This window comes from Diadema setosum, chromosome 15 (genome assembly GCF_964275005.1).
Source record: "Diadema setosum chromosome 15, eeDiaSeto1, whole genome shotgun sequence".
Classification (NCBI taxonomy): domain Eukaryota; kingdom Metazoa; phylum Echinodermata; class Echinoidea; order Diadematoida; family Diadematidae; genus Diadema; species Diadema setosum.
In genome coordinates, this window is record NC_092699.1 from 1142530 (window position 1) to 1166444 (window position 23915).

A 23915-nucleotide genomic window follows, 5' to 3' on the forward strand; every position below is an offset into this window, starting at 1 on the left:
CATTAGTGTCAACATCAGAGGCTTTTGATATACGTGTATGGTTCTTTAAAGTAGTTTTGGAAATTTGCAGTCGGGTCCCATAGTTCAAATAAAACTTGAAAGATGCGGAATTTTGTTGCCATCTACTCATTAAACATTAAAACTGACAGCTCTCAAAATACCCGTAGATCATCAGCACCCCAGCTGAGCTTTTAATATTGGTGACATAATATACCATATGACAATATCAGCAAACAAAGGTTTGGGGTTTTTTTGTTCAAATTCTAACCAAGCAAACAAATTCCTGGATCCTATATTCCTGTTACTCCCTGTGTATACACAGCCTACTAGCTGACTTACAAAAATATTTGCTTTATGATGAATATATTTAATCAGCGCAAAACAACCTATGTGACCCCAAGATGCAATGACACAACACTATCAAAAAATAGCCCAACCGGGACAGAAGGCAGAAGGGCATATGTCCACAAGCTCTCTTCATTGCATATATAGCATCCTTCTGGTCCAAAAGTGATCATGTCTTTCCATTTACACCATGTAAGAAAGGAAAATACTTTTCAAGGATTGTGCCATTTTCAATTGGGCAGGACAAAGGTGATTAAATACAATTTACAAAATGACAAAAACGATAAGGTAAAATTTTGTCAGCTTTTGAACAGATAACAGAATGATCATACAGTAATTTGTTTTCACACAGACATAACAAACAAACTGCAAAACAACAATGATTCATGTACATTCAGTGGCAGGATGACCAAGTAATATTTATATGAACAGGAAAGGGCAAAATGATAGTAAATACCGATTAGCTGATTATAATATGCTCTTTCACTGTTGAATTAATCTATCTATGCTTTGTAGTTAAGTAAGCACTGATAAATGAGAAAAAGATGATATCATAATATCAGCCATGAATAAGTTCAGAGAATTTGAAGAGAAATTAAAGTATTAACAAATTTTGTAACTAAAGAAACTAAAAACCATGGCAGCACTCTAATAGTGTACATTGTTTGGTAACCCTGCACATACAGTACCACATCATAGTGCACCTTTCAATGCAAACACCATGGAAGCAATCGCATGATATTCTTATCTTGTTGTTGATGTTGTCTAAACATAAAATGTCATTTGCCCTGCACTAAAACATTCATAAACAAAACTGAAAAAGAAAAACAGAGTCAAACTGTTGGGGTGTTTTTGGGTAATCACATTCAACAAACAGAATTTCAATTTTATATCTTTGAATACCAGTACTGAAATATATTATTTACAATCAATAATCCAAAGATTTATCTAATACCTATATGGTAAGTTGTCATACCATCAATATTCCTATACAAACTGACATAATTCATGAATTTGTCTTCTTCAACTGGTGGCAAATAATGATGTCGGATTTGATTTAACCTCTTGGCCTCTGACCTTTATCAAATCTATCATATATCTCCAAGGTGATTTCTGTAATTCTGGAATGTTTCAACCTCACACAAACTTTGCTTTGAGCTCATCATAAGCTTCCTGAATTATTAGTTGGAATGAAGAATTCCCTTTTTTGACCTAAAGAATATGACCTCTGAACTCTGACCTCCTGAACAGAAGCATATTTCAGTGTAGTTATGAACATTATACATGCACAATATATACCATATTAAGAATGACACGACTTCTAGTTGTTCTCAAGGTATAGGAAAAAACAGGAATTAATCATGAAATTATAAATGTGAATTATTATTATCATTATTATTATTATCATAATTATTATCATTATTATTATTATTATTATCATTATTATTATTATTATTATTATTATCATTATTATTATCATTATTATTATTAGTAGTAGTAGTAGTATTATTATTATTATCATTGTTATTGTTATTATTATTATTATTATTATCATTGTTATTGTTATTATTATTATTATTATTATTATTATTATTATTATTATTATTATTATTATCATTATTATTATCATTATTGTTATTATCACCATCATCATCATCATCATCATTAATCACAAATAACTGACATATGGACACAGTGGACAATGTCTCTGTCCCTGGGTGGTGACAGTTTAAAATTGCTAGGATTATAAAGCTACACTGCTGTATCTAATAATACACTGTATGTGTGATATGAATGATAGCCATGATGCTGACTTTGTTCTGATCTACATGTTTGCATAGCATTTGATTTGAAAGTAGCTGAAAAGATATAACTCAGCTTGTCTATAAACCTATGCAGATTAGTTTTAGCTCTACTACTGAGGTATGAGCACTAATGCGAATAGGAATTGCAAAATGTCCTGACATCAACCTGCAGCAGCAAAGCCCTCTGCCCTGCTCTCCACACCATTTAGTAATTCAATTAAAATGTGTATGACATCTACGCAAAGATCAAGCAATATCAGTTCAATTTCAACTGCAAATTTGAACTTATTTCTGTAACATTCATACAGATATTCAAGGATCTGATTCTTTTAATTCGGAGAAAATTTATTCATATTTGGTGGGAAGTACGAAGACACATATAAACCCCCTTGTAACTTGGCACTTTGAAAAAAAGAATGACTGACTTAGGTTGTGGCTATGTAACTTGCAGTCCAAATGGTCAGTCTGCATCAAATAATCATGAGTAGGAGAGCAGAATTAACCTTTTAGGTGCCACCCAGTCTACATTTCACTGATATCCTACTGTACTTGAGAAGTCTCCAGTGGTAACGAGAGACTAAGAGAGTTTAATGACTGTACTCACAGAGAGGTCGTCGGTTGTGGTGGGACTTTCGTGTTTGGCTTCCCCATTGTGGCTACTAAAGGTTTCACTGCTGGTACCGTTGGTGTAGGTCACCTCCGGCTCTGCTAGTACCGCAAACTGTGCCTTGTGAGATGTCTCTTGTGTGGGTGGTGCAGTGCTCTCATGTGACGTCACCGACGGTACGACGTCGGGGACACTGACGGTGGAGCCGGAGTCGAATCCGTTGGGAGGTGGAAGAATGGTCTCCTTTGAGAGTTCTATCGTCGGCGACTTCTTGTTGTTGTTTTTCTTGGGCTTGGCCGGCGACTTGGAAGGTGATGAGGACTTGGAGTCCGACCGCCCTGAGGAAGACCTTGAGGGGCTGTCGGATTCACTCTTTGGTATGTTACGACTGGATGGGGTAGATAGAATTGTATGCAAACATGTTAGCCATTAATCACTCTACTGAAACAGCCATCGTGAGGTGAGAAACAGAAGGATGTAACTCCCTCAGGAGGTTACAGCCTTGTGCCTCTTCATTGATGCTTGGGAGAAACATCTAAAGAAAGGTACTGCAGAGCTCTTTGTCTTTGGCTTGTACACTGTGACTGAGTCATTCTGCCTTTATCATCTATCTCAAAATCTTATGGATGCTAGAAAAAAATGGTTCCTTAACAAAAACCTCTCTGCAGAACGTTGCACAAACCCAGTGAGAATGTTACAAATATTAAAAAAAAGAAAAAAATCAGTCATAAAATGACATGTTTTAAGAATGAATGAAAGGATTGATAATCTTGGCAATATGGAATTATGTTGCTGACGGCACTCACGCTGATGCAAAAGAATTTTAATTCAGACATTCTGCTAGGTTGTATACCACTGACCTCTGGATGGAGTCAGACGAGGAACTGATACAAGTATACTGCAATCACCTACATCTAGGCAGAACAGTGTGATTAGTAAAATTGATTGATCAACGTAAGACCAATATGATTTTTTCTAGCCTATACAAGTCATGGTCCTACACTGTAATTCAAGACCTAAAGTTCTACTCACTCTGCCACATGAAGTCAATTGATCAACAATGCACAGATGAAAACAATCCTAACTCATCACTCATCACAGAGTGTATTCATAGCAAACTTTTCGGTATAGAAGCATGGTTTCGAAACCATGCTTGGTGGTTTACATTTTGCTATAAACAGGAGTCATGATTAAAGACACAGCTTTTAAACATGGTTTTGAAACGCAGTGTAGGGGTGCCGTTCAGAACAGAGTTTCACTTGAAACAAGGTTTTGAAAGTATCATAAATGCAACCACAATCTTGAACATGATTTAACTGACGTCAATTGCGTTGCAAAAAATGCTCAGCTCAGCAGCTGATCTACTGTAGATTGAAAAGTGTGATCCCTGTTTGACCTAATTGGCAAGGAACAAGCTGAGCATGTAAATGAGAGGTGCAATGGCACAGTCGGAACAAGCCAGGAGCATGCTTGAGAAAAACTCCTAAAAATCCTCCCTTTGGAACAAAATTTCTAAACATTGTTTCTCAGTGCACAAAATCTTATGAACACAGCCAAAAACAAGCACAGGAATATGAATCCATTCTCCACTAAGAGCACAGATGAAACGGTGGTCCAAACTTGCTGATAAGAAGATCCCTGCTCATCTCATTCAACTACAACTACACCTTGTAGAGCAAGCAACTGCCGTGGAAACGATGCAGCATGCGTCCTGCCTACTCCATTGTGAATATGAGTCAGCACAGCCTAAATTGGATTTATATACCAAATGGATTCTCCTCACTGACACACTCCAGTCAGCCTTCCATTCAGAGAATCTGTCTAAATACACGTCATGCCGAGGTCACGGCTATCTGGACAATCACGATGAAGATCACGATATTTTGTTTGCTGGGCCTATGGTCTCGACCCGCCCACGTTCCTTGTGTACTAACAATGATGCTTTCAATACAAGACCTCTGGGTAATTTTCACATTTGATTTCTCATCTCACAATGTCTGATGTTCAAATGTGCACAGTAACAAGGTTACAAATAATCATATTTGATCTTTTATTTAATATTGCTTTATTCCAAAAAAGGAGTAAATAGCCATGATACCAATATCTAACAAAAACTGATATCAGAATACAATATGTACTTCTACTGGCAGAAAAATGTAAAATATTTACAGTGTACCTATTCAATACAGATGATTCAAAATGTTTGTGATCATACAATGAATGCTCAAAACAGATTATAAGTGAACAAGGACTGTTAATCTTTCTAATTAAAACTTTTATCCCAGACATTAAGAAGTTATTAATTTGCATACTCTCCAAGGCAAAGACTCATAAACCTCTCAGGCTTAGATGAGAATAATGAGGGCATTTCTTCTTCTTCTTCTTCTTTTTTTTGAACTTGAATGCGTACTGCAAAAACTACATTTTTATCTTGTTTTTCTTCTCCTAAATGCCCGCTCACTTTTTTCTGTTGACAAAAGGGACAAATAGCCAAAGAGTTGGGATGGAATCACGAAACAACAGCTTGACTAGATGAGTTGTCATTCCCAGAAACAATGAGTTGCTTCCGGTCATGATGCAATTAATTTGCCATTCCAGCTAAACCCATCGCTACCACAAGGCTGGTAGAGAGAAAACTGGTATTTTGATATGAAAAGCAATGCCAATCATGGTGTCATCCAAAGTCACTCAACCAAAGACAAAAATATGAATAAATAAGCACAAGAATAAAATGGGATGACAGAGCATGGCAGACAGTGCGTGACTGATTCAGTTCAGATAATTCCACCATAAAAGCTAGTCTCCAGAAACCAGACTACTTTTGGAATATTGGATCAGACTATTTTACCACAATGTTCCATGTGTGCCACATACATATTCAAAAACATTTTGTCTTGGACATATAGTACTAATGAACTTCCACAGACATATTGCTTCTGATCATACAGTTGTTGGTTTTTTTTTTTTAATATCATCACATGACACTGAGTCACATGACATGGGCCATGCTGAGTTCATATTTGACGACTACCAGATTGACGATGCAACCAGAGACTGTTTGGTTATTAGTCACTGATGAATGATTTCTAAATGAGGGAAAGAAAATGACGGGTTGATTGGTCTTTCAACTCCATCACATCACCAAACAAGGACAGATGACAAAAAGTCTGTCTAAGCAGCCTAGTGGGGACTCAAAGACGGCTGAAAAAGCTTCTTCTTTTTTACACCATAGGTCGGGTACGCATTTCATAATCACATTCTATGCATTATCATAATGACCCTTGAAAGGGAGTGCAAATGAAATGGGGTCATTGCAAAGTAGGGTTCTGAAAAATGAATTGTTTGACTCAAATGAGGGACCATCAATGATTTATTTACATCAACTGCAGAATGTAAACACAGACCTTTATCGAAACACACAATGAGGATCAGGCAAAATAGAAAGAACCATGGTAGCAATGACTAACAGACATTCAATGTGACCAATCCTCTTTCATTATCTACTGTCAGCAGAAAAACAGGAAACTGGAAATGGGACTCGGCTCTTGGCGTGCAAAATTGTGATTTTGATTTCAGTCTGACGGGAAGCACAAATGGAAATAAAATGTCTCTCAATGTATATACTACCAAAAAAAAAAACACCAAAAAAAAAACCATACCTAGCTGGGTTTTCATACACGTTTGTCTAATATCACTTGCATGAAGTCATACAATATCTATTATTTTATCTATTATTTCATGGAAATAACCACCAACTTCTAAGAATCAAGATTGTTTTCCACTAATAAAAACCCAAAATTGTCAAATGTTTCTAGTATTTCCTTAAATCCATATGATGAAAAGAAGAAAGAATCTTTATCTCCTTTACTTTCAATCTACCATTAACAGGTGATTATTAGTAAGGATAGCGACTGATACAGAAACAATTAAAGTGACTTACTAGTCTCCACCGAACGTTGGGTCGCCCTCTACCTTCCCGTCCACGCCAACATGGAAGATGTGCTTGTAGTCCTTGGGTTTGCTGATGTCCTCAAGGGTCAGTTTGCTGCACAGAAAAGATTGGGAATGGTCAGTGAATGCTGTATCCTTTTGTAAAATGTCAAATGTTTAATGAATTGGTTAAATAAAACTTGAACTTGAAACTTGAACTTGAACACACAAGGTAAATGGTCATTGAATATGCTATGGTGAATGGTCATTGAATACATAGATATGGTGAATGGTCACTGAATATATAAACATGGTGAATGGTCATTGAGTTGATCATGGTATGAAGGACCATTGAATACATCATACTCAAGGTGAATGGGCATTGAATATATAAACATGGTTGGTGAATGGTCATTGAGTTGATCATGGTGAAGGGTCATTGAATAGATGTGAATGAGTTGTCAAATAGATCGTCAGTTAAACCAGTGCATACTACAAGAGATATATCAACAAGATGTTATAGTCAAACAGAGAAGTCCATGAAAAGAACACCACTGTCTAAAAGTGCATAGGAGGTGAATACATATCAGTCTTTTGCCATGTTACATTTTGTGCCTTGTGTGTTCAGATCAGGCTATAACTGTTTTGTGTTCTATCGGAAAATGTACTGCTGTGCTATAAGGTGACAGGTCAACCTGCTGGCTGTTGGAGAATTACTGAGGTCAGTTCTTCTCCCATCTTTCTGACACACTTTCTCCATGCAGACCAACCATTTGCTTTTCTCAATTCAAAACTTGATAGTTTGACAAGTTTGACAAGAATCCTGAAGGCTGTTGGTTATCATTGCCATAAGCCCACAAGGTAGTTTAAAGGGACATATTTGTATTCTGCCACTGTTTTGTGATAGGAACTATTCCTATGTACTTTACACAAAGAGATAAGTAATATACAGACATCAAAGGAAATGGACTACATATAACATAATTATATTATGCAATATCTTAATATAAGACCAAAGCAAATGCTGACAAATATTTATAACAACATTATGTCATTATTGTTAGCAAATTTGAAGAGAAATGTGAGGCATGAGAAGAAAACAGCAGTGTGGAGCCAGATCTGTTAATACAACATGGATTAAAAACTCTCTCACTCTCCATTAACAGTCTCCTGTCTCTAGCTGTAAGTGAGGTGAAGAAAAGGAAGAATCACTTACAACAGACAACAGGGAGGTGTAACTCAACAATACATGTTCATTAGAAACTGTAAGTCTAGCTACTGAAGTTAAAAGACTTCTCCAAGCAGTCTAGAACACTGTTGTGATATGTTTCTCTTGGGTACCTTGTATATATAATCAAACACAGAGATTGAGGTCTTGAGACACACTTTTTTCCCACTCATTTTGCTGGAGAGAATTAACGTTTAAATGATACGGGGAAAGGACACTTCATCTTACTTCGGAAGTACTGATGAGGTGCATAGCAAATGACCATCAAATATGATGTAAACACAAGCAACATCGCACAAATATAGACTGATATCCCAAGGTTGCATCACTTCCAAACCTCTGATAATTTACTTTGCCATGAAACAAGCAATTATCAATATCTCTGTCCTTCAGATAACCATGAAACACAAACTCATAACAGCATTAATCTCTACACATTCAAGGAAAACAGAAGATATGGTTCCCTTGATCGTCCATCACTATCCTAAAATGTACATCCTGTCCTTTGATTATTTCAGGTCATCATTGTCGTAAAACAACAACAAACAAGAATAATATGATAAAGAAAGACATGTGTACACATACAACACACACAACACACACACACACACACACACACACACACACACACACACACACACACACACACACACATAGACCCAACACAGAAAGCAGTAACACTTTTGTACAGTGTATCATCAGGCTGCATCATCAGTTTCCAAGTTGTAATCATCCATATGAGGAAAATTAGAACATAGGGCCTACTCCTCAAGACTTGTTACAAATACCCAACAACACATATCTGACATTAGACACTTTTCATACGGAGATGAGCACAAGTTTTAACACCAGCTATTAACCTAGCTCTACCTTGGGTATTACCCCGTTGAGGACGGGCTGATTTTGCCATCGCACGCATTTCCCCATAGACACCTGCACTCATTTCCCCATAGACACCTGCACTCATTTCCCCATAGACACCTGCACTCATTTCCCCATAGACACCTGCCCGAGTATACTTAGGACTCGTCTTCAACGGATGAATGAAAGATTCATACAACATGGTTGTGTGAATGGTAGGGTTATTCTAAAGTTGCACCTGTTCCCTCTAAATCTTACCTGGTGTATTCCACAGCAATTCTGTCTAGTGGTACCGCGTGATACCACCATCTCTGAGAAACACAATATGCTACCACTACCACCAGTTCAGCAACATCCACCTACCACACCACCTGGTAACATCCGTCTCCACCAGATGAGTGACACACCCTTTCTGTGTGACTCAAACTAAATACTCCTTGTCTACCTCTCAATTCAGCCTACTCTTTACCATCTCATACTGACAGGTATAAGGAGATCCAGCAAAGATATCTCATTAGTCTTTTTCAAGTCACTTTGATACAGCTTTTCAACCAGCTCTGAAATCGTCCGCATTCCATCCATGATCATCTTTGAAGATCTCATGACTATTGGAACGAAATCAATTTTTAACACCTCATCCTGAAGAAAGAAGGAAGATGAGTGCTGCAAATGAATGGGCAGGAAGACAGAAATGTGAATTGGAGAGCAACGTAAGTAAAAATGGGAAAGTGTCTGAGAAGTGCAAAATCTTGCCTTGTGTCTTAGCTACCTCCAATAACACTCTGATAACATGCGTTTTATCTCTCCCTTACTATCAAAGGACTTGAATATGTCGAGAACAAATGTTTGAAGAAGGAATAAGAATGAATCCTAGCAAGCTTGAATCAAGACTAGATTGAGGTCACAACTTGGTTTGTGTCTTGTTGGCATAGAAAACCTTGCCTCCTGGCAAAACTGAATAGCAGAAGACAGAATGTAGTTTAGACCTCTGAGTTGTTTTTTGAAGTGGCCAGGTCATTCACTACCAAGCTATTATCACTGGGCACAAAAAAATGTAATGCTGAGTCCAGCAAATAAATAGTGAATCCAAACATATGCAACTACCTTCAGGGCTGTTTTGATTGGATGAAAAATGTTAGTAAGAGAAAGGCGAGACCATTTCTCAAATTGGTTCCAGATTTGCTATTTGCGCAGGAAAATTGCCACCTTTCCTACGTTTTGTCTGGAATACACTGTAAGAGCAGAGATGTAATTGTAGAAGGGAGGTTCAATTGAAGCTGAATCATACAAATTCAAAACCTTCTAAAATCACACCTATTTGGAAGCTAGTATGATACCTCATATACAAGGTAATGCCATACAAAGTGTTGCAGGAATACACAATGTCTCCAGAGTATAGAAATGTAATGTCCATGAAATATAACATGTCTAACTATGAAGATTGCATACATTTAAAGGATATTGTGATATTAAAGCAACAGTAATGTGAGTAATTCTAGGGTCATCAAGTTGTAGGGGTTCATCTACAGTATTCATACAAAAGTAGGATCCTATATACAACACACCATAATGTATTGGATCACCAACATTTCACTGGTTATAACTCATATAATACATGTTATAATATCTCTCATATTTTGACTGCCGTTATTTCACAGCTAATATTTGAACACATCATCCCCCTCCCCCCCCCCCCCCCGATCAATAATTCTCTGAAAATTTCAGCTTCTGATATTCACGCCTCTACCTAGATGGCAAATCAGATACAAATATAATAAGTGTGACTGCAGTGACCTACTTACAGCTCAAAAATCATATCAAGCACTGGCAGTTTCATCTTCCCAATCCTAGTATATGGGTCAGCTTTTAATTTCCTGTCACACATTTCTTGATTGCTAGGATGAAGATGTATGACAGATAAACCTACGGTGTTAATATTTCCTAGAACTTAGGAACCCGGGGGAGGCAACGATTGGTCCTTGATCACGATTGATATGTCACAAAAATCATACATGCTCCATTTAGGACGCTTGCAACTGCAGTAAAATATGAAATTAATTTAAATTTTAGAAAAAAAAAAGCATTTATTGCCTAAATTCTCCAAGCCAGGCGTGGCAGACTGCAAGGTCGACTGAAGAGGGAGAAGAGACATATTCTTCTGAGTCATTTCTGGTTTCTCAAAGGCAATACATCAAATTGTATGTCTGGGATTATTACTCAGATTTGTGGGCGGATAACTGTGGGTCCAGATTTAATGCAAGAGATTAGTGGCAATCCACCTGTTATTATGGAGAGTAAATGCAGTACAGGGTGGCAAGAAAGCACATCATCACTTGTCCAAGGATAATATTATTATCACTGTCCTCCAACATTATTAGCATCCTCTCTTTTTGGCTACATCAGAACCTGGTTAAAGTTTAACTAGTGACAAACTATGCCTCAGTCAAACTGGTTACATTTTGTTCTGAGTTTGTTCCTTTGCTTGTTTGTTTCTATTTCCATCTTCAGATAAATACACACAAGTTGCATATACATTGCATATATGTAAAGTATGAAGAAACGGGGGATTGCCCGTTCAGTCATATCTACAAAATATGACTGTTCTTCTACAGGGTCCCGAATTTACAATACAATAATAATACACCATATACACAAAACGTGAGCAAAAAAAAAAAAAAAAAAAATAATGAAAATCATTTAGAGAACTGTTACAGTGAGAGTCAACAATAATCAGAGATAGGATAGAGAAAAGCAGAGCAAGGAAAAGAAAAGAAGAGGAGGAGAACAAACCTAAACTAGAAATGTCGCTACAGCGACTGGTTATACCCCCGCCAAACAACATTTCATAAGCTTTGGTCAAAACAACATTTCATAAGCTTTGGCCAAAAAACTGAGGAAGTAGTTAAATCCGCAAGATCTTTCCTTGATCTTCTGCCATTAATATGCCGTTACCATGGCAACGTACTTTCGGGTACTGTCGAAAAATGCGTCTTGCACATCTACAACCAAAGGCACACATCTGTACCAAGTTTCATGGAAATTGGGCAAAAACTGAGGAAGTAGTTTGCAACACAAAATTTTCCATCATTTTGGCTCATAATATGTGAGCTGTTACCATGGCAACATACTTTTTGTCACTGTCAAGAAATGTGTCATGCTGACCTATATCCTAAGACAAACATTCAATATGAATTCCATGAGAATTGGAAGAACACTGATGAAGCAGTTTTGCCATGAAGCATTTTGCCCTATATTTTACCAATAACATGCCGTTACCATGGCAACACACTTTTTGCCACTGCGGAAATATGTGTCTTGCACATTAACATATTCAGATGAACATCTGTACCTAATTTCATAAAAATTGATCAAAAACTGTGGGAGGAGTTCGCGACGCAAGATTTGTACCCATTTTTGCCCATAATATGCCGTTACCATGGCAACGTACTTTTGGGTACTGTCAAAAAATACGTCTTGCACATCTACAACCCAAGGCACACATCTGTGCCAAGTTTTATGGGAATCGGTTGAAAACTGAGGAAGTAGTTCGCGACGCAAGATTTGTATCCATTTTTGCCCATAATATGCCGTTACCATGGCAATGTACTTTTGGGTACTGTCAAAAAATACGTCTTGCACATCTACAACCCAAGGCACACATCTGTGCCAAGTTTTATGGGAATCGGTTGAAAACTGAGGAAGTAGTTCGCGATGCAAGATTTGCAACGGACCGACCGCCCGACCGACCGTCCGCTGATTCCTATATACCCCCTTCAAACTTCGTTTGGCGGGGGTATAAAAAGAAGAAGCAAGACTCACATACGCCCCTCCCCCCACAAAAAAAGGCTGTTACATAATCATGGTACTTCATTGAGTCTTTTTTTTTTACTACAATGCTCTATCTAAATAATCAGATAATAACATTTGAAAAGATCTTGAAGTTAATGCATTACAAAATTCATTGGGCAATTGATTATTACATTGATATTCCCCCTGTAGACAAAAAAAAAAAATCCTTTACAGTTATTAGAATTTGGCTTTGGGAGAGTGAGTGATTGATGACACCATCTTCCATGTTTTCTTGGTCATTCAAAGAGCAAAATCAATGCAGAATTTTCAAAACCTGGCTACAACTAACCAAAAGTACAACACAGATATGGGTACTTAGTGTGTGTTACAAAGTAATGCAGGTCCTCATTTTAACTGGTTTTCCTGTCTAGACTCACTGATATGTTTTCTTGCAACTAATGGTCAGAGAAAATGAAAATGTTACTCATCACACTGTTTTCACCAATATGACTGACCTTTTGAGTGACCATCATGCTCAAGGAAGCACACATTACACTGACTGCGGCCAGAGTCACTGACCGATTGGTTTGTGCACCACCTTTAATAGAGACAGCTACTTTTGAAGACTTCCGTCAATATAACAAACGGACGATCATAGAAAGTCTGCACATGGGTCCGTAGAATAATTGAAAGTTAGCGACACTCAAATGTTTATGGGTCCTTTGAAACAACTCTCTTTTGCCACTCAGCCATAGATGGCACCTTCTATATCACAGTTTTATATTCCTCATTTGCTTCTCAGACAAAAAAAATAAATAAATAAAAAGAATAAAAAACAAACACTATTTTTGCATTAAATGACAGCTTTCACCACCTTTATTAAGTTAGATGTAAAAAAAAAAAAAAAATTGTCCGTCTTGCAAATGTTGTGATAGAGACATGGTTAAACTGCTCCTTTATTAGAAAGTAAATTAGTGTAACTGAATGAGGGGTATGACACATGAAAGCTTGGACACTAGCACCTAACCCTGGTGGAAGTTTAGAAGGGACACTGGTCAGTTTACATGGCTGACATTCAAATGGTCAAAACTCTGTTCTATTCTTTGTTTTTATATACATGAAATTTCAGGGAATTTTTGCTGTAATTTCACTACATAACTCTACTTGTTTTACAAAGCAATAATGAAGGACGGCATAAAATTATGTCTAAACTGAAGTCATGGCGCCATCTCTATCTCTCTCTCACTTTCTCAATTTGGTTTTGTTTGTTTGTTTGTTTATTTCATTTGTTTGTTTTGTTTTGGAAAAGGGGTAGGGGATCAGAAGCGAGCAAATTTGATCACAGGCATCACATCTTTGTATCATCCTGACCAAGAACAGGTGTACGAATGCTTAAACAATTTAATCTCAATGTGGTCATTGCTAACATGAATGCAGCAACAACTTACTGGAACACAACCTAGATCATGAAATCACTGCCAATTTTTGTACAAAGTCAAAAAAAGAGTAAAAAAGAAGAAAAGATACTGTCTTCCTTAATTCTTCCTTTGTGTAGGTTATGGGGATTTAACGGTTTCCTTTTAAATTTAAAAACAGGATTTGCTGTCTAGATTGAGATAAGAATAAACCTCAGCAGCTAATATAATCACTTTACCAGTTCCAGGTATTCTAACTGTGATTTCTTCCATTTTCCCTAATAGGGAAGATGGATCTTTGTACATTTCTCCTTGAAACATGACATGCCTTGACAATATTTGATGCTCATTCTGCTATCAGAGAATGGCCTATCTGAAGGAGGTCTCATCTCCAACAACATTTGACCTCACAATGCCATGTAGCACTCTGATATCTTCATAAAGGGGTAGAAGCCACAATCGGTCTGTATGTGTTGATCCCACCTTCAATCTCATTCGTCAAATTGGCAACATCAGCTCCCTGCCCTGTTTTTTGTTGATTATTTCAGACAATGATACAGTAACAGTGATGCCTGCCAGACAACTCTGATAAATAGTCTACACATTTCATTCCTGTCTCTCATTTCATTTATCTTATCAGATGCAAACACCAGTCATTGGCTAGCAGGGAAAATGCCATGGTAACGACAAGTCCTAATCACATCCACACATTCCACTCTCCCCATCCCCTCCCCACCCCCACCCCACAAAAAAAAAGGCACATGAAAAGAAGAAAGATGAAGAGAGAGAGAGGGGGGAAAAAAAGAACTCTTGCCTCTAATTAAGGAGCGAGCCAACCTCCACCATCAGTCTCACACTTCGATAAGTTTTAGGATTTCTCTGACTGCCGACTTGACAGGGAAAAAACATACTGCCTACATGCCTGGCCAGAGTGAACGGCAGAGTAGAAATTTGATATTGCGCTTGCTCAAAAGCGGACAAGGTCACATTTACGCCTAGCTATGGGAGGGGGTAATGCAAAATTGAATCAAGTGCCTTAAAAATCCCAGTGCATTACACAGCAAAGATTTCAAATTGTAATACTCAGCATGAAATTGAAAGAGCCCGTAAAGTGGATCTTCCTTCATTATACCCAAGGCTGATTTATAATCAAATGATACTGAATTAGCTGGATCCAATTACGCTTTCAGCTAAAACATGAGTCTGGACAAGAAAGCTATTCATCCATATCAGCTAGACTAAATAGAGCATGAAAATTGGAGATGGGAATATATTTTATAACAGTGTCATTTAGTTGATACCATACAACAAAACATACATGTACACACTGCCAAGTTCAATAAAACAAACAATAAAATTTGAAATGTCCACACACAGTAGAGACAGCCATTGTCTTAAAAATAAATGAATCTAAATCACAATTCATAACTCCACTGCTGACAGAATGATGTGCACTATCTCCAATTTCACAATCCTCCTGTGTGAAGAAAAAAAAAATCCCTGCTGTATTTCCTTAGACATTTAGTGGTTAGTGAGGACAACATATTTCATAACAGACACCCTCACAGACTCCAATGAAGTTAAAGCCAAAGCCTACGTCTAACCCTGTAAAAACTTAAATAGCCATTCATTTTAGATTCTAAACATTTCTGATATAAAGGACCACAGTTTAAAACAAAGATTACTTTGAGCCCTGTGCTTAACAAATTATCTGATTAAATTCACTAAGACTACAACACAAATTTCATGAATTGAACCAAATTCCTCAAATGAGTCAAATGTGTTATTATAAACAATATATAAAGGAAAAAGTTGCACCTGAAAGTTAAGATACAACGGTTTCAAGCGGATCAGGAAAGCTGCATTTAGGCCTTCTTACCGCGTAGGGATCCTATATTTAGTCCCAACTGGAGCCACGACCGGAACAAATTTCATGTGGTTTCCTCGCCGCAACGATAAATATACCCACCAATTAAGTTCAGGATCCATTTTAGACATGTACTCTCTTTCAAGGTCCCTGGTCCAGCTCATTACAGGTTGCTAAGTAACACCCAGTCATGTGTTAGGTGATTTCACAAGGTCAACAATCCATCCATCATCGTACTAAGAAAAGATGAAGATGTCATTCCATCAAGTCTCCAAAACTGTTCATACGATCACTACCTTGAAATGATGACAGGTTGGCACAGTCAAGTTTGGTGATGAACACAATACCCTCTGTGAAATAATTTGACAGTTTAAACAAGGGTCCAATCATCTGAAAGATCCACCAACAGCAGGTGCACGAAACACTTTTCTACGATAGGATGCATCAGAGTACTGCAGAAGGAACTATCAGAGGAGGAGTGTCATCTTTGGTCACCGAGCATGAGTAATCCAAATACTTCATCCTTGATCACAGATGAATGGAAACAAAACCATCTCACTGATGGACTGAACTCTATCTCTCAAAACCCTCCTCTTCGCTAGATGTCACCAGTCCAAAAAGTTAGAGGAGGGGTTCAGATCATCGAACTCAACCAACTAGCTCTAACAAAATGTCCGGCAGGTGGATTACGCAAACTGAGAATGATGAACTGTAATGCCAAGCTAGGTCCTGCACAGACTGGATAAGTTTTCACTTACTGCCCTCTTTCATTCTCTCCTATCCAAGAAGGGGCCCTCACAAACCCGGCCTCCGGCAGAATTCAGATTTAGCTGCCAGCTTCAGAATGAAAATAGAATCCCCACGACCCGAGAACTGTGAGTGCAGGGTGGTGATAAAAAAATATGAGATGAAAGAAGATGTAGACTCCAGAGGAAGGGGCTATGTAACCTTTAGTCTCTCCTTGTCTGTCTGACTATACCTTTCCTCCTTTCATCTCTCTCTCTGTCTTTCTGGTTTGGCAAGACGTGAGGTCGGTCAATCGACAGCAATCTGGTGTGCAGTAGACATTGAACCCCAAGGAACTGCTGCGACTGGGTTGCAAGTTCCTGCTAGCCTTGTGAATCATCACGATTAAAAACATGTGCACGATTGCAGAGTCAAAAGAGTTAACGTCAGTTTAGGGAAGGGGTAGTAGGCGAGAAGGGAAAGTCTCTTCAAGGCTGCAGGGGTTGGGATCACAACTTAACACATTATGGCAAGATCATCCTCTGACCACTAGGGGGCTTAGAATCTTTTGGACACAGGCGGACCCTTGGTGGGATATGCGGGTAATCTTTGTGGGTTACCCACGTCACAAACATTGAGGAGTGGGTAGGGGGTCTTTAACATCCCCTCTCTTTTTGACAGGTCTCTAGTTGGCCCCCTTACCCCCCTCTATCTTTCTCTCCATCCACCATCCTGATGGCATGTCTGTCTAGTCTTAATTCATATGGACTCTCTTGTGCTGCCAATCTCGACACACATTAAATTTACTACATCTTCCGACCCCATTATCTGCTGTATCACTATTACCAGGCACTTCGTTTACAGCTAGAAAAAATGCAAGCCATGGAAAATATCAATGTTAGAATCATTCTGCAGCTCTTATGTGTTACATTCCAGTAACAGGAAAGGTTCATAAAATCTAATTGAAGATGGAAGCTCAGGAGGTAACCACACGCTTAATTGGCTTTCATGTATAGGATAGAAATTCTGCAATTACGTAGTTGTTAATTTCTAAATACAAGTGTCAAACACAAGTCAACATTCTGATAAAACTCTACTGCTACAAAAACAGAGAGAAATCATTGTTTCAGCCTGCCCATAATTCATTTGTTTAATTCCAAAAAGCCTTCATGAAGGTAGGTTTATCCAGTTTACCCATAAAGACCAAGTAGTATGTGGAGAGGAGACTGCCCCGATTGGATTGCTCCTAATTCACTGCCCTCAGGGGTACATTTCAAAAACCACGACTAACACAGGTCTGCTTATAGAATTTCCTTTCAGCAAATATGTGCATCAATACGCTTTTTATCAGTAATGTTCAACTTCAGCCGAGATTCTTCTGGTCCGTAGGTATGAAGCTGTAAACAAATCATTACAGGAATTTCAGAATTTATCCAAATCGGGCCAGCCTTTTCCATGGTATGATCTGCCCACGCTACCGGATCTTTAGATATTATCTTTCCTTTAAACTTAGCTCAGAAGCAATCACAGCCAATGCCAGCCATGTGGTAGAAGTGTGGCACTAAAATGTGCCAAAGAGAAAGGTAAACATCAACATACGTGCACTAACAAAGTTAATCAAGGTTAACACGATCTTACACTTATTTCTCATAAATTTGGCATTGAAAACTCTCTATTGGATATATCATTAGAAACACACAAAAGAGAGTCTGAGTGACATGGCATATGCACAAAGTTCTCTAGTTGAACACACAAACACAGACACAATATCAAATTTCTGAATTATCTTGTTATGGCTTTATACATGTACATGCAGTTAGTCAGCTACCAATAATAAAGCATTTAGCCTAGATATGCTTGGCACAAAATGTAAAAGTACTTCATCATTTTCTTTTTGATTTTTCCCCTCACAAATTGGCATTCACACCTTGGCTGCTGCAAGTGAAATATTGGAATAATGGGCCATTGTTGTGAATTCCTACCAATCATATGATTGTTACCTTCCCCTATGACAATCATTGTTCCTTGTACAGTCTAGAGATTGAAATACCCAACAAGGTCGTTGCAGAGAAATCAGTTCCAAGTTTTGTTGAGGCCTTGGACCAAGGTATTCCGGGTGGCCTGACGATATCTGTTATCATTTTGGCAAGCCAAGATAGATGCTCACGCATGTGTCTGGCAGTCACAATCGGGGAGAAATAAAGGCCTAATAACAAAACAAGAAATAGAAATAGGTTTGATACAAACAGTAGGGGGAGTGGTACTGACACATACAAAAGAGTACAATCATTCTTCATTCTTTGACTTGGCATTGTGTACACACATTGTTGGCTTGTGGTATTTGTGTCAATTGCATCTAGGCCTACTATTAGCTCGCTTCAAACATTGATCAGAGAATCTTTGTAACAGTATCTTAAAGGTAAAATCCATCTTTTGTGAGCCCTGATGATTTCTGCCAATGATTGTTTACAAGTCAGATATCAATTTTAAAAGTCCCATTTTTATATACCTCTGACTTTTCTACTATCCTTGTCCATGCATTTAGAATGAGGTATAAGTATTTCTTTACATTCATTATAATTCTTATAATAAACGCAGCACCAAGAATTTTTGGTTCAATATAATATGTCGACCCAAAAAAGTAGGATGTGCCATAATCAAAAGAGGAAGTGTAGCAGGAATGCAGACCCTTATATACAGCCCCTGTACGGGTTGCACACTTTATATGTGGGAGAATTATATGGGAGAACCAACCGGTGATATTTGGGGGGGGGGGGGGGTAAGGAATAGCAGTGTTTCACCATGACAAGTGGAATGAATAATAATTCATACAATGATTGTAAATTGACTGATAGGGGCCCCGTTTTATTAAAAGATATAATCGATTATAAATTTCCTTACCACACAGGCTGCCATAGACTTACAACGGAAATCAACTATAACCAATTATAACTCTTCATAAAACAGGGCCACAATCTAGTATTTAGTAACTTCAACTTTTCATCATTTAGGCAGTTAGTGTCTGTGAGTTGAGCTAGGCGACAAACTTCCAATTTCTTATTTTTTTTTTTCATTACAAAACGAACAGAAAGTTTAAGACAAAACCTTTTCTTTGAAGTTTATTTCTCAGTATGTAGAGAAAGATGATCTCTCCCCTTAGTTATTATTACCAACAAGATTTCTGTAAATATTCCAAATCCTTCCTAGATGTTGAGTTGCCACTGATGGTTTCCAACTCCAGTATCAACGACACATAAGCTCCTACAGTATATTTGAACCAAGCACTACTTATGAAAACTCCACTACTACCCTCTTGTAATTCATGTTTGAATAGTACACATCAATTCCAGAGATTGGTTTCTGCTGAACTGAAAAATTTACATCCACACAGCTCGTCATCAAAAATTCCTCACATTCAGTCTATGCTTATAAACCTACTGTAATAGAAGACTTGCACACAACACTTTTTGATCAACGTCTGTATGATTGGCAGGAAGAAGGCACAAGGGCTATTCACACTGGCAGAAAAAAGAAATAGCGGCATTTGAAAAAAAAAAAAAAATCACCATCTTGGTTATAGTTGCGAGGCAACTGTGACAAAGGAATATTTATTCAAAGTTTACCTGCAGTTTTCTGTGAAGAGTTGAAGTGAGAGGACTTGCTACAGAATAACCATGATTTTAGTCATAAACGACAAATTTCTTACTCCTTTCCACAACAGCAGTGATATGTGGCTAGCCATCCAGGCTGTTTTAAGGTCATCATCATATTGCGTGCAGCAGACTGTTCAGGCTAATTAAGACGAACTTTCCATTTTTTTTTTCCTCCTACACAGTAGCTTTCAACCAGTGTGTTGTTGCTGTTTGATAGGATAAAGGTCAAATATTGCGTTTATGATATTGCTAAATTTCCTGATGAGAAATGGTCTGCTATTAGAATACAACCTGTACCTTGATGAAGCAAGGTTCCTCATAGTTCATCTCCAGCAGAAAAAAAGGGAAAAAAAGGGGGAAAAAAAGGCAACCATCTGGAATAGCAATTACTAGATCATTTTTCTCCAGAAGACCTCCATATACCGCATGACAAGTTGATGGTCCCTAGAGTGGAGTTGCTATCTCTTTCGCTCTATACTCTGGAACACCAATCTGAGAGCAAGAAAGACATTTGCACACAACAGCTCCTACCAGATGGTATTACAGACTTTCTACTTCTAGATCAAGAAAAAAATGACATAATACAGAGCTAAGACTTGATGACAACACTCCAGACATTCATGGAAACCTGTAAATAACTCAGAAACACACATTTTGTTGTGTTGGTTGGTATCTTTCTCGAAATTGATGATAATGATAATAATTCATGTTTGTACAGCACATAGTGATTAACATTATTTCTGTAATGTGCTTGACACACAAAAATTGTAACATGAATTTATGAGTATAGGTTTACAGCGCCTTCTTTAAAGAATCAAGGGAAAGCAAAGTCCTTACTGTAAGGGGTAATGAATTCCAAAGAGTGATATAGATTAACCATTCAGATCATATTATTAGAGAACCTTTTGATGCCTATCACCATGTTTTCTTAATTTTACATTTTTATATGGTCTCCTACATCATTTCATTCTTGTTTTAAAGAAGAAACTATATCTAATCACCACTCAATGATATAGTGGTATCTTCATTTATTTCTCAATCTACATCATATATTGTCATTCATCACCAACTGCTCTATAATTGAACATGAAATAAATTGAAATGTTTTTAGTTTACCTCCCTGGCTCATGACTTACGGGACTATGTCACATTCAAAACACACTGCATTAATACATTATGACTAAATGTATGACATCCAATGCTTCCAGCAACCTTGTGAATAATGTGTGACAAATTGTGGGAACTGAGTTCATTTGAGTGTCCAGACAAATGACGCTATATACATTGTAAAGGCTGTTCACCATCATCATCATCATCATCATCACATTACATATCAGACATTGTAGAGCAGTGTCCTGGTGAAGGATTAAGCTAAATACAATGATATAATATGCTTCAGAAAAGTAATTTAGGATCATTACACAGGGAGCATATATTGACATCATATTTTTCATCAAAAACATTACTCAATTTTCATAACATCTTTTACGTCAGAATAACAAGAAAAGCACATGATACAAAGGTGAATTAAAGCATCGCGCAAAACTTTTTAAGTAAAATAGTAGTAAGATTTTTGGCTGCATGCAAGTCCTTCGAGCTTTAAACATGAAGCATCAACAAAAAACACTGATAAACACAAAAAACCAGGTCATATGCTATATACAGCACATCAGCTGACATTGACAAAGCTTTAATACTCTCTCATTTGATAATTGGAATGCACAGATATTAACGTAGTCACCAAACACGTTCACATAACAAACAGAAAACTAAGGACACTATAAACCTGAGGGGAAAATCTACCACAAAAAAAAATAAAAATAATGGAGGTGACACAATGAACAGTCAAGGGAAACAACAAGACAACAAAAACAGCCACAAAGACAGAGACGGACAGACAAACACTTCGGACAGATGGCTATAGCTACAGCTGTACGTACCCATGCCAACTAGAGGTGGAAGCAATTCAAGACATCAGCACAGACAAAGGATGAGAGAAGATATCGCAGAGAGTCACACGTTTACACACAGTGTGCGGCGTGCGGCAACCAGCAACGAAGGCAACCAGCATGGAGTGAAGGAGATGGGTGGCGGTGGTGGAGATGATGTAGTGAGGTCGCCAGACGGCCATGCCCGAATTAACGAGATATCGTGATTGGACGCACCCGCCACCGATGGACGATGGACGCCAACACCAATAACGAGACAGTGCGTACCATTACAGCCATGTACACAAGCATGATTGCACACGTCCACAGTTTGGCAGGGATAAGATAGTATCAAGATTGTGTGTGGTTTGCAGGGGATGAAAAGAAAAGAAGAAAATAGGGGGTAGACATTTGGTGTAAGAAATGGGGGGAGGGGAAATAATGCAATGGCAATGAAAGAAAATTTGGGGATTCAAGCAAGGTAAGAAAATAACTCAAATGAGGAAAAACAAAATGATGGAAATGTGTTTGATAAAAAATCAAGATGGTGAAAGTGAATAAACAAAAACAGAAAAAGAGAAAATATCAATGGGGAAGTATAGAAGGGCAAGATGAGGGTTAAGTGAGTGGAAGAGAAATAAAGATAAAATACATTATGTGAGCATATAGGATGAAATCTCTCCTTCAAGGAAATCTTCATTTGGAAGATGCAAGAATGCACAGACATGCAAGTGAGGTGGTGCGTGCCATCATCTACTTCACCCACACACACAAAATGAGAAGCATCCACCTACGTTGGGTGTCACACAAAGATGTAAAGAAATAGAAGACAGTAGGCAGGCATGCAGTAGGTTTAGACTGTTGCCAATTTGCATAGTTTCCCATCTACATCTTTCCTCAAAATAACATAAGTCAGAGTGTCTTTGGTCATCAGCTAGGCAAAATGAGTTTAATAAGAAATATTTTGTAGCAGAAATTGAGAAGACAGCTGAATGAAAAAGATCAAAGAAATCTAAACAAACATTCTAAATCCATTGAGCAACAATTGCAGGATTGTTTTTTCTGTCACTACAAAAATATTACTGAAAGTAATAAAACTACAATAAATGATGAGCTTTATAAGTGTGCTTTCTACAACCATTAATCTTTCTGCAGAATCATGATTTGATAAAATGCTCTGAAATTACGAATGGACATCCAATTGCCACACCCATATAACAGACAGCCATGGAATTAAATCTAAACTCTTCCTTTTTTGAAATTCACTTGAAGGAGGATCAAAATCTTTTAGGTTCAAATATGTTATCATAAGATGGCGCACGATGGTTTTATTACAGGAAATTCATGAAAATGAATCCCTCACAGATATAAAATATTGACAACAGCCAGACTTCCTGTTTATAACATCTCTCAACATGCACTAACCATGCGAACAATGACAAGCAACACAATTTGCAAATGAAACTGAATAGACAGAAATATGTAAGAGGCTACATCTCAACTCATACAAGGAAATAAACATTCAGTTTGTGCCTTTTAAGTATTATTACCAATGAAAACTGATTTTCCCACAACTAAAAGTTGATTATGCACTAAAACAAACAAAAAAACAAACAAAAATCCATGGGAAAATAATGCAAAACATTTTTTTTTTTACTTATTGTGAACAATAATAACTGGCTTTTATCCAATGTCATCTACTGATTTGATGTAGATGTGGTCAGCAGCATACATGTAGGTACTAACACTTGGCAACAAATA

The 23915-nt window shown here is 37.6% G+C and overlaps 1 protein-coding gene across 1 annotated transcript in view; it reads right to left on the minus strand.

Annotated features, from left to right (window-relative positions):
* LOC140239334 (uncharacterized) overlaps window positions 1-23915 on the minus strand; it is a 165676-nt gene that overhangs the window by 18790 nt on the left and 122971 nt on the right. Inside the window, exons 12-13 of the mRNA XM_072319213.1 lie at window positions 6698-6802; window positions 2755-3145 (exon numbers count right to left, since the gene is read on the minus strand). Of these exons, the coding sequence (XP_072175314.1) occupies window positions 2755-3145; window positions 6698-6802 (496 nt within the window). The remainder of the gene's footprint in view (window positions 1-2754; window positions 3146-6697; window positions 6803-23915) is intronic.